Raw genomic sequence first — 12776 nt, forward strand, 5'->3', positions numbered from 1 at the left:
TGCCACTGTGTTTGACAGCAAGGATTTCAGGTTTTGTTTGGGGTGGATCAAATACTTACTTCACTCAACGACATGCAAATCAAGTTATAACTTGTATGTACTGTGTTTCCTGAATTTTTGGACAATATTCTATGTCTCTCTATTAAAATGAAAGCGACATAAAAGAATTAGAGATGGTCCATTTCTTTGTGAGCAAATTTACTCATTTAGCAGATGTTCAACTAATTATTTCTGCCACTGTACATCACCAACAGTGTGTACAACAGTGTGCAGTGTGTCGGTGAAAAATGCTGATTGGTTGAAAGAAAGGGAGCTATAAAGAGTTCATAAACAAAAGACGTCTATATCTATCTGTGGTCGGAGAAGCTGCGCAACCAAAATCATTACAACCATACAATCAACTTCATCACCTTACTTTGAAATGGTTACTTTAAAAGCTGGGACCACCAAGTCTGACACCTCTGACAATCAGGTGCATCAAGATGGAAATAAAACACAGACACAGCTGCTCTAAGACTGAATCAGTCTGTTTCAACTTTGCAAACCTGAGAATAAACACACACGCACACAAAACAAGGAGACACACAGAAATGGACACTGTAAACACACTCACACTCCCCATATACACTCTATATTTAGGCCCCAGACCCAGGAGATGGTCCGCTTCACTCTGGGGTGGAGGCCGACCGGCTCAGTCCCCGCAGCAGCAGAGGAGTCCACCATCACAGACCCTAAACGGACGACCAGTTCGTCCTCTCAACCTCCAGCCCCAGATGGCAAACAAGGAACAGGGTTGTAAAAAGAGCCCATGCTTCACTCCGCCTGTTCATACGTGGTGTCCATGCATGGTGTTCTAAAGTGCATTTAAAAAGGGGGGCATGGCACAGACAACCCTCTGCCAGATAGCAGCTGGTGTCAGCACGACCCCTCCACAGAACCCTCAATGTCTACATGCGATTTAAAATTGAGAAGTGGGGTCAGGTGGGGTGAGGCTGAACGAACAGACCCCCTGTCTAGACGCCATTCAGTGTGCCCACCCAGAAGAGGTGTATGTGTTATGACAATGTAGGTAATGAGAGTGTCCAAGGCCCTGCATGTTTGGTGGTGTGATGGAGCGGGAAGCAATTAGGGATGGGGAGGAAAGGCCCAGAGGGCAAAGTGTCCTGATTCCTGGAGCCAGCCCCCCCACTGACCCTAATAGGCACTCCTGTTCCCTAAAATCCACCAAGGGCAGGGGGCCCCAGGCCCTTCTAGCCCAGGGTACATGGCTGCAGCACCATCTTGGGGCCAAGCCAAGGAAAGCCCACCCGACCCAACCACAGAGGGAAAACTACACCCGCCAGACATTCAGTCAACTCCCAGACTACATAAGGCAATAGACACCCAGGTTGAGTCCATCCTCCACCTCTGTTAGATCCTGTGGGTTTAAAAAAATAGATTTCCCGATTTTAAATAGATTTTAATTTGAATAGTCCGATATCAATTAATTAAATTCTGAAAGATGTTTAAATATAAATGTATTTTGCCAGAAACGCCAGAATCTCAGCTTATAACTCACAAAACTATTTTAACAACCACCGAGCAATTAAAGGGCAGGTAAATAGATTCTGCAAACAGAAACACAAAGCGCTGTTCACATCTCACAGATTCTTAAACTGCACGTTTCATCACTCCGACCAAAACTCACTGAACCAGCAGGAAAAGAAGATGAACCTACACTTCACATTTGAAAAACATCGTCATGACTTTTCTCTTACTTTTGCCGTTTAGCTTCCACCACAATAAAATCCCACTTCCTGCACAGTGCTGTCTCTCAGTGTACTTCAAGACCAGTTTCCCATCAAAAAATCTCTGTTTTCTGCATTTTTCACTGGCTTATTACCCACCAGTCTATCGTTGTGTACGGCCGCTGTTTTTTAGGGGGGAATCTCTGACAAGAAAGTCAAATTTCGGCTGTTCAATACTGAAGAAATTTCAGCTTTTACCATTTATGAAAAATTGGAAAATGCTTAGCTCAGTCTCTAATAAAACCTCTGTAGCTTTGCTCTGCTTCACGTCAGCAGCATCTTCATATGTTGATTCATGGTTTTCTTGAGTTCTCGATCTACTGTAACATATTTTTAAGCGAGTGTAGCAAAACCACGACAGACCCGATGACCACACGTTCATGCTTTTGAGGATTTCACACATTTTATTCTTCTGGTTGCTGTTCACACGCTGGGCTGCAGCCCACCACATACACCACAACAACAACATCAACTCAGGACCCAGTTCAGTGTTTTATCCTGGCAAGGCATGATTGCGGATGCTGTTTAGTTGCGTCCGCCTCCCCTGCAGCGGCACCGCAGACCACGCCCCGCAATAGGGGGTTATATGATATAAAGCTGGTCACATGCAATTTCACAGCCTCACACTTCCGGCCTACCCGGCCCACGTAGACCGTGAAGGCCAGGTCCTCAGGAGGATGCACCCTATGAATTTGGACACCCCCTACATCTAAGTGTCTCAAATGTCACTCAGCAGTGAGCTGCTAACTAGGAAATAATCCAGACAAGAGTAGAAGTGATGGACGTGAGAAGAAAGTCCCTACGGTTGGCCTGAAGGGAACGCCATGCGTTGCCAAGTCCATAATCGCTCATGTACTGATTAATTACATTTGTGGACTGTCAGTTGCACTGAGTTCCTCCTGTATTGAGCATGTCCATTTCTTCATTTAGTTCACGGCTGAGGTCGCCCCCAAGAACAAGTGAGCAACCTGAGCAGGGTGTTCAGAGAGTGCACCACAAAAAAAAAAGCGTGGAAGAATGAGGGGTCATCAACATTTGAGCTGACAATACATAACGTTTTGTTACATATAAATCATTTAATTATTAGAAATCTATCCCCTGGATCTATAACTTGAACACTTTTATGAATTAAAATTGCCACTCCTCTTTGCTTAGAGTTATAGCAGGCTGAGAACACATTAGGAAACTTGCTTATCTATAGCTGTGACAGGTCTTAAATATCTTTAACCTTTTAACCTAGCACACTTTAGTGTACCCATGGTTGTGTGTGTGTGTGTAGCTGATGTTGCACGCTGTGTGTGACGCTTAAACGAAGGAGAAAAATCACACATCCATCATATGCAAGAAGGTGTGGTTCCATAAGAGCGCGATACATAGACCCGAGTGGTGCTTGGTGTTGTCTGATTGTATGTGTGCACATTAAATTATATGCGCCGTGAGGCTGTAGAGGATGTGCTGAAGCTGTGTGTGTGTGTGTGTGTGTGTGTGTGTGTGTGTGTGTGTGTGTGTGTGTGTGTGTGTGTGTGTGTGTGTGTGTGTGTGTGTGAGATCATGCGGTGCAGACGTGTAAAGTTCAAGGGTGCAGAAGCAGACACAAGAAAGAAAAGCTAATCCAGAAGATGTTGGGGGTGAGAGGGAGTTAAAAAGTAATGTAAGTATTTTTGACAATGCACAATTACAACTTGCTATCTGCAGCACTTTTACACGACCATAATACATCTGTGTGCGTGCTTAAGGCAGTGGTTCCCAACTGGTGTGCTTTGCGACAACTGTACAATATATTTTTGCACTGTACAACTACAGAAAAAAATATTAATGACTATATTATTTTTTTTAGGCAATTTAGGCTCATGCACACTTGGTAACTAGCAAGCTAAAAAAAAAAAAGGCTCGTGAAATCCAATAATTTCTTCTAAATGAAAACTCAAAGCTCACTTAAAGAGATGAGGGAAGTTTAATGATGGTGGAGTGCTAACACATTTGGAAAAATGATTTCAAATATGATGAGTGGTCTGCAGATGGGCTGCCTATAGTGCTTTTCTGTGATAACACAATCTGAAGAAGCACTGATGACATATCAGACGCTATACAGATGATTTGGTGTAGAAACGAGTACAGATGTGCCCTGAAATCTTGGCTCCTGGTTTGGTGCATCTATCCATCGACCTGTTTATGTGAAAGAAGTTAAAATTGCGTTAATAAATAATATGTGCACTATAACTGTAAGAAAAACTGCTGCATGAAGGTATAATACAAAAATCTCTTTGGGATCTGATGCTTGACGAGTGTGTTCACCTCACAGAATGAAGATTTATTATACAGCTTTATAGAAAACTGTGATGGAGAGCAGTTTGTTCAGTGATGCCTGACTCCCATGGAGTCTCCAGTGATGCTTCCAGCCTCACTGATTAGTTTGTTGATCCTGCTGGTGTTTCTGGCACTATCGTTACCACAGACTAGTAGAAGATCTCCAACATCTCGCTGCACACCTTAAAGGATCTGAGCTTCCTTACAAGTGGAGTCTGCTCATACCCTTTTTGTACACAGCGTCACTGTTGCTCCTCCAGCGTGTCCGCTGCTTTGACCTGATGCTGATGGGCGTAGTCGCAGTGTTTTTCATCCAGAAGTCAACCAGCATCTTTTTTGTCTTGCTGACATTCAGAAGGAGGTGATTTCTTCTGGGCCGCTCCAAAATGTTCCTGCACTCTGACTCCTGCCCACCCTTATTACACCTAACCACTGCAGTATCATCATTCCTTATTAAAGGACGTGCTCTGTGTATTAATGGGTTAATCTGCCTTTAAGTTGTCTGTAAAGAGTGTTATAAAAATGCTGATTCATTTCTTGATCTTGGTGTTCCCAAAACTCGTTGAGCATTATTTATATATTTACCTCCACATCATTCTGGATTTGATAGCTTGTTATAAATCCTTTGCAGCACGGTGCTTTTGACTGTCTTAAAAGCACAGCTTTACTCACTGTAAAGGCTCAAATGACTAAGAGAGCTTTCAGTTTTTGCAGTAGGTAAATCTACCGAGGAATGATTATTAACGCCTGTGTGTGGTTTCTGGATCGCTCAGTGTCTCTCACCTTGTCCCCTTTCACTGATGTGTGACAGTTGGCTGTTTGGCATTCTGCCGCTTCTGTCCAGGTGTACTAAGACTCATCCCCCTTCATATAGCTTGGCGTGGATGACGTTGCAGGATGGGAGTTACGGTCAAAAACACCCACAAGTCTCCAAAGCCCCAACGAGCTGCTCAGTGCTCGTACAGTCTCATGCAGGGGGTGGGAGGTGTTGTCCATGATGGATGTTAGCTTAGACAACATCCTCTCCTCCCCAACCTGCTCGACTTTCCTTGGATTAGTGAACTTATTTCATTTCTAACAGAAAATCATGTGTTTTTGTTTTTTTAGCTAACATATAATCGGCGCAGGCAGACTCTTTGTACTTTACCTGCTGACCTGCTGCCAGGCCAAACACATCAAACCTGTGGCTCAGGCTTAGCTGCCCCACTCCCATCTCCTTATACCCCTGACACTGAACCGGCCCTGATATCTAAAGAAACAGGTGAGATATTTCACATCAAGAAGTTTTTTCACCTGCAGGAGGCCTCTTGGGAAATAATATTTGCATTCTACACACTCTTTAAATAGAACGTTTTTGGAGAAGTGTGTGTTACTCTGCGTTTATTTTCCACACTGTCTTATGACTGTTGCAGGTGCTGAGAGCTTTCAGGAAGCTGAAACCAATTAAAACCTATTTGAGTTCCACCAGTTCTCAGGACAGAGACATATTTTAGTTCACTATATTTTGTTTGAAAATTCATAATCGAAGGATTATTTAAGTTTTATGTTAAAGCAGTAAAAATTTATTTTACCCAATTTTATAGATGAGTATTGAAATTCACTTCCATCCCAAAAAACTTACATATATTTTATATGTATTTGGTTTAAGCCACCAATCACTGAAAAAGTAAAATTTAAAATTTAATTTATCAATTATCATAAAAAAAATATGAAAATGTAAAATATGACTTGCATATATCTCATCAATCTTCCCTGAAATAAAAATGTGTTATATGTTGCCGTGGTTTCCTTTGTTAAAGTGGTGGGGCCCAAAGTGATATGTTTTTTCCATGGGGCCCCAGATCCCCAGTGGCACCCCTGGTGGCGTCACGCACTAAACCAGGGGTGGGCAACTCCAGGTTTTAGATGTGTCCTTGAACCAACACAGCTGATTTAAATGGTTAAATTAGCTCCTCAACAAAGTTCTCCAGAGGCCTGGTAACGAACTAATCATGTGATTCAGGTGTGTTGACCCAAGGTGAGATCTAAAACCTGCAGGACACCGGCCCTCGAGGCCTGGAGTTGCCCACCCCTGGGTTAGAGCCACCTACCTCACTAACAGATGAAAATCTGTGTAAACCACAAACCCTTGTAATCACACTCAGTGTCGTGGATTTCGATTTCTTCGTCTCGTTACGGATTCTTTAATTCCAATTTATACTTCATGGTTATTCCGCTGATGAGTTTCGGTTATGTGATGTTTTGATTCATGTCTTGGTTTTTATTATTAGTTATAGTAGTTTTAGTTCCCTCAGTAATTGCCACTATGTTCCTCCTTTGTCTCGTCTCGTCAGTGCCTTCTCCTCTCTCTCTGTTACCACGTCTGGTGTGGGTCTTTTTGTTACTTCCCCGTTTTATTTTGAAGGTTAGTCTTCTGTTTTGTCTTGCTCTATTTTGACTTTGTTTTTCCTTCCTTTGTGGTTGTGAGTGCTGTCCTAAATGTCAGTGTTGTCTCTCTTTCCTTTCAGCTGTGCATCTTTTTAATCAACCCTCTGTACATGAATAGCCCCGTGTTACTCTTTGTCGACTCATCTGTTTTGTCTTTCTTTTGTTTCTTTTGTTTTTATTTTCTATCCTCAACTGAACTTTGAGTAAACGAGTGATGAATTGTATCCTTTCCAAATTTGGCAAGAATCCTTCCCTTATCTATTTTTGCATTCTAACTGTGACACTTAATACTTTGTATTTGTAATTAAAGCAGTAAATCATTGCAGCTGCAGCAATTGTGGCTGTGTCGAAGGGATGTGGTTAGTTAATGGATTCTCGCCACCTTCTGCACAACTTACTAGACTTTTAGTCCAAAATCAGTTGCTGCTCTAGTGCTACAGGGACAGATACGGCACATCTCACACCTCAGTACCTTCAGTCAGATTGGATTTAAGCTTCTTGTTTTGGCATATTTAAATTTATTGATCTCATCACTTTTGTGTGTTTGTTTTAATTTGATTGGCTTATGTAACATATTCATTTCTCAACTCTTGTGATAAAGTATTTCTTGTTTTGACTTGTCTTTTTATCTGCCCTGCATAAGAAATAGTCAAACTAATCTCCAACTTAATATTTTTATTATTTTACAACTGTAGATACTAGAGTAACTTTACATGATTCAAAATTCAGAATAATCTTTATTTATTCTATGCATTATGTGTTTATCCTAGACCTTCATACGCTATCTGAATCATGCTTTGACATCATCTTTTTTCTGATTGGCTGCCCCTTGCAAACTGATATCGGAGAGCAGGTGAGTGCCAAGATTGAGACGTCTGAAGCCTGAGCTTTTAGCTTGCAGGGATTACCATGATTAATGTGAGCTTCCAGTGTTGGAACACTATATACAGGACAAAAAAGAACAACAGATCCTGTGCAGCTAGCATATGAAGTATGACAAAGTGCACATTTTTAATTGTAATTTCTCTGAATATGCCATTGCTATTTTTGATGTAATAAGTGCACCTGAAATCTTGTTTTAATATATTTAATCTTGTTTTGATAATCTGGGCTATTTACAAATGGCAGAGAAAAGTACAAATAAAAGGTACACAGCTGGCTTTAGTTTGATTTGATATACCCTGCTTTGAATAACAAGCACAAACAGACAGAAATAATATACATTGTAGCAAATGCAAAAATGATCATGAAAGTTGTTTAACAGATACAGACAGAAATAAACTCAGGTGATAAAAAGAAAAAGAATCTATGTAGATCAAACTTCTGTGTATATCAAACCTATTTTTAACTAAAAATGCACTTTTCTGTTTTTGTAACACTGTGTGGTAAGGTGTTTAATACTGTTGACATTTTTCTTTAAGATCACAAACATCTTGAAATATTCTACCTTAGAACAAATATACAAAAACAAGGAGAGCAGAAAAACATCTGGAAATCCATTTGTGTCATTCAGACTTTCTTTTTTTTCAAGCAGCGACATAAAATTAAGATTGAGCCAAATTTAGTTCAGCTTATTTGTGCAGTCCTCCACAAAAGTCCCAGTTAAGCTATCTACATATAAAAACATATGCTTTGATATTGTCCATAGCTCTTTGTAAGCAGGTGTGTAACACTAGGCTGAAGGTGCTGACTCCTCCACACGGACGCTGTTTTAAGGAGAAAATGTGGTGGTGGTCTCAGTTTCAGTGGGCACTGAGCTCCGCCTCCTCCCACAGGTATACCTAAAGAACCTCTCCTGGCTCATGCAGCCAAACTCTTTCAGTAGTTTCAGGAGGTCATAACGAAACTTTGTACCGATAAAGGCATAAACAAAGGGGTTCAGGCAGCACCTCAGGAAGGCCAAACTCTGGGTCGTGTCAGTGGCATAGAGGAGGTTGATTTCGTATTTGCAGTCCATCGGTACTCCGCGTGCTGTAAGAACTGTGTTCCAAAACAGGACCACGTTATAAGGCGTCTGGAAGACCAAGAAGACAGCGACCACAGCGAGAATCACCTTGATGGCCTTATTCCGTTCAAAGCTACGAGCATAGTAAAGGGTCCTGAGGATGCTGCTGTAGCAGAAGGTCATAAACAAGAAAGGAAGGACAAAACCCAAAGCAATCTGAGTTGCCTGGACGGTGATGCGAAGTGGGTCATAGTTGCTGGAGAAAGGGGTGCAGGTGTTGTTATTGATGGTGGTGTACACCATTTCTGGCACAGAGAAGATCAGGGCCAACACCCAGACCAAAGCTGATGACAACTTGCTGATAATCACTGCCTGGGAGCGGTGGCGGTGAGCAGAGATTGCTTTGGAGATGGCAAAGTAGCGGTCGACACTGATGAGGGACAGAAGCAACATGCTGCTGTAGAAGCTGACCTTATAAATGGTGTACATGGCTTTGCACAGCCCTAGACCCAGCACCCATTCTACCATGGAGTTGGCTGCCCAAAAGGGGAGGGACAGGGCTAAGAGCAGGTCTGCAAAGGACAAGTTGAGCAGGTACACATCGGTCATGGTCTTGAGTCGCTTGAAGTAGATATAAGTGAGGATGATGAGCATGTTTCCTGCCAGCCCCAGGAAGCAGATGATGGAGAAAAAGATGGGCATAAACACGAAGCGGAACTGCCGATTGGAGTGCTTCTTACAGAGTTCAGGAATCTCACTATAATCCCAGCTGGAAAAGCTGTAATCTGTGAATGTAGTGGTTGTGTAATTTCCATCGTCGGACAAGCAAGGCTGCAAAAACAGAGCAAAAAACACATGAAAAAAGTAAAATAACAGAGCAGATCAGACAAAACTACACCTGCCACCTGCCTTTGGTACATTGTACTTTTACACCACCACTTCCTGGGGGGAGGGGGAGCACTTGGTACCACAGGGGAAGACTGCGGTTCGGTAAATACTATTTATCCCAAACATATTTACAGCTGGAAGAAGAGCTTCAGTGAGGTGTTTCTCTTACCTTAGAGGTCATTAACCATACCAGCACAGTCGGCAGAAAGTTCTGGAGAGCTGAAAAACAAATGTAGATTATTTATTTATTTATTTTAGAAATAGGATCTGTGGAGACAAGCTTAGTGTTCATATAAACGATGACTTTTCAAGATGCTCAAACGTTAGTTTTGGACTTCCTCAGCTTCTGTGCGAGGGAGGTTTAGTAGAAAACCCATATACATGTATTTCTATGCAGATAATACCCAACTTCCAAATCAATTGGTCCTCAAGCCATAGAGGGCTGAATGACCTTTAAATTTCTACTTCAAAATTCAAAGAAGGGTGTTATTAGTTTTTAATATTGTATTGGGCCTGGACACCTCAAAAATGGTCTACTTATTCTGGATTGTATTATTTTTGTCCGTCTGTAAGGAAATATGTTCGTTAACAATTTCACTATGTGCATGTGTGTGTGTATTTCTGCACATGACTAACAGTTTGCATTGGAGTTACACAAATCCAGCAGATGCGTGCGTGGTACAGATCACATCTTTTGAACTAATCAAGCTATCAAACCCAAAATAAGTTAGTTAATTGGTGGTATTAGGGTGATTTCCTTTATAACACGCATGAAATTCGTGTTTATTTGTCAGCTTTTAACCCAGAGTGAAATTTGATATTTGGCTTTATTGTCAAGTATTATTAGTATAGTACTGGTTAACATTTGAAAGCTCGGGAAGAAACACAAATCCTTTGTCACATTTTTGTCACAGCAGATCCATCCGCTGTGGTGACCAACTGTAAATAAGAGAACAGCTGGTTCTTTGTTTTTCTTCTTCTATTATTGTTACATTGTCTACATGTGTGGGATTTTATGCTTGTAAAAGACTTGACAATAACTGTTTTCACTGTTTGACTGCAACGACTCTTTATTACTGCCAAACAATCATAGACTGTTTGAGAAGTTTTCCCCCTTCTGGCCTACATCTTTTATCTTTTCTAATCTGTTTTCGGGGCTTTTGATCATGTGGCCATCGGGGAAAACTCCGTTCCTTCTTTTTTTTTTCTTATGAAAGTTATTTGTGGTACTCACAAATCTGATTAGTGAAACTGTTAAGATAAATGAGACTTTTAATAGATTGTGACATTACTGATATGTTGATAATATTTAAAACTAAAGACAAGTGTTACCAACCGCAATAAAATCTGCTTCTATTTCCTAATTGTTGATGTAAGTTCTTTTAAATGCTACTAGTGTATTTTTAGTAATTTGGGCTTCTTCAAAAATGATACTTTGAGCTGCTCCTTTATTTCCCAAGGGGCTGTCGCAGCGGATGAATCTACACTCGACTTTGCCCAGATTATTACACCAAATGCAACCTTGTGATTTATCTAACCTTGCGACAGACATATACTAGAACAAACCATGCAAGGCAATTATTATTATTTTATTTTACCACCAGTAAGCAGGTAGTTGTAAAGTTGCTGAATCAAAGTCTCTAGTATTTAAAAAAGCAGCTTTAACACACTAAAAAAATGCAAGTCCATGTTAAGTGTTCAATAGTAGATGAAACTGCCACAGCAGCTATCATTAGGTTTAAAATATAAAACGTGAGATTTAAGAAACACAATCTTTTTGGTATTTTTTGTTTTTTGTCTGCATTTATTCATTCATTCATCACAGCGCACACAAACGTCCTTTAACTATGTTTCTAAGCTCTACTCACCTCTGAGAGGAGTCATGTTGGCTGACGGTAGTTCACTGTAGGTGAAGCCGCTGCACACGCGGATCTGTCTATTTGATGGTGCTTTCCCTTCATTCTCACTGACAGGTCTCTGAATTTTTTTTCCTGATACCACATCACGTGGTAACCACCACATGTGAAGTGAAACCACATGTCACAAAAGTTAACTTCAGTTAATGGCGCAGTGATATCATATGAAATATAGATGGAGTTCAAGCTACGATGGTGTGTGCCAGTTGGTGTTCTTTGTTTCTCTCTCCCTAACTCTCTCTCACACACACTCACACACACCCCTACCTGCCTACTACAACTCTTTATTATTATTATAAAGAGATTATAACCTCTTCAAAATCTTCACTCTACCATGTAACACTACACATGATCTATAGAATAAAAAGAAAGCACAGGTTTGGTGGTTTTGATCACGTTGAATTATTTGTTAACACTACTAGCAAACATTGACATTTCTTTGCACAGCCCTTTGCTCCTTGTATCTAACTGAGAAGTCGTAGGTGTTGATGCGTAAAGCACTGTGAAAATTTCAAATGTTAGTTCAGAGGAACTTGAGTGATTCTGTGCCTAAGGGGTGGCTGAAGTTCAAAGCTACACATTGCAGTCGGCAGATACTAATCTGAGAGCTAACACGTATTGACCTGATAATAATCAGCATTTGCTTAGAGCTGAATGAAACAGATGAATTCTCTGAATGTTTTGTGTTCATACTGAAAGATAGTTTTGCTTTCATTGACATTTGCTGCTGTTACTGTGACATTCAGGGCTAATGCTGGACATGAGGTGAAACCCTACAGAGCTGCTTTTTTTTAACTCAAGATCTGCACTAGCTTTCTGCACACCTGTCTCTCTGCGGTATTGTGGTTTGTTGCTTTCACTTGAGGCAGTACTAACCACAGTACAAACGTGGCATGTTACAATGCACCGTATCATCTTTCACGTTGAAACCATCAGATCTGTCAATCGGATGGTGATTAGTTTCCAATCTTATGAGGCTGAAACCTTACAAATCATTGCACAAAGATTTAAATCTCCTGCCAGATCTGTGGCATTACTCGAAGCACCTACTGTGTCAGGATCGGAGATGAACAGGATGATGGGTACTGCTGCTATGAAAAACAGGAAGAGGAAATCAGAACAATTCCTTCACATGTTACCCACTTCCCTTACCTGTACTGTGCAAAGGAGAAAATGCTATATGCAAGTGCAGTGAGCCATGGCGAAGCTCTTATTTCTGCACCATGAATGTTTTACAGTACTGTCATCAAACAGTACAGCTTTTAAGTAAGGCATTTAAAAGCAGCGTGCAGATGAATTCAAAAATATCTGGTGTGTTTGTTTAAAAAAGCTAAACAAAAACATCAAAATACTTAATCAGAAACAAACACACACACCTTCATACAGGTAATTAATGCACAAGAAGTGGCTGCACATGATGAAAGACAAGAATTGACTTTGTTTATATATGGAGAATTCTGCTGTTAAATAATGTTATAAAGATTTTATTGCATGTTTTTTGGTATC

The 12776-nt window shown here is 40.8% G+C and overlaps 1 protein-coding gene across 1 annotated transcript; it reads right to left on the reverse strand.

Moving 5' to 3' along the window:
- Window positions 1-7592: 7592 nt before the first annotated feature.
- On the reverse strand, window positions 7593-11453 carry ccr7 (chemokine (C-C motif) receptor 7). The gene is made up of 3 exons (XM_026169747.2): window positions 11223-11453; window positions 9524-9573; window positions 7593-9297 (listed from the first exon to the last, which is right to left on the reverse strand). Exons 1-3 carry the CDS (start codon window positions 11374-11376, stop codon window positions 8233-8235), a joined length of 1269 nt encoding a protein of 422 aa, XP_026025532.1. The 5' UTR covers window positions 11377-11453; the 3' UTR covers window positions 7593-8232.
- Window positions 11454-12776: the final 1323 nt, after the last annotated feature.

Source organism: Astatotilapia calliptera, chromosome 6, assembly GCF_964374335.1.
Source record: "Astatotilapia calliptera chromosome 6, fAstCal68.1, whole genome shotgun sequence".
Lineage (NCBI taxonomy): Eukaryota > Metazoa > Chordata > Actinopteri > Cichliformes > Cichlidae > Astatotilapia > Astatotilapia calliptera.

What these genes read in the sequence shown, in the direction of transcription:
- ccr7 (XM_026169747.2), bottom strand. Translation starts at nt 11,376, where the DNA reads ATGTGGTGGTTACCACGTGATGTGGTATCAGGAAAAAAAATTCAGAGA. An exon ending in CAACATGACTCCTCTCAGAG is followed by an intron (nt 9,574 to 11,222) that starts GTGAGTAGAGCT and finishes TTTGTTTTTCAG; the next exon opens with CTCTCCAGAACTTTCTGCCG. An exon ending in TATGGTTAATGACCTCTAAG is followed by an intron (nt 9,298 to 9,523) that starts GTAAGAGAAACA and finishes CTGTTTTTGCAG; the next exon opens with CCTTGCTTGTCCGACGATGG.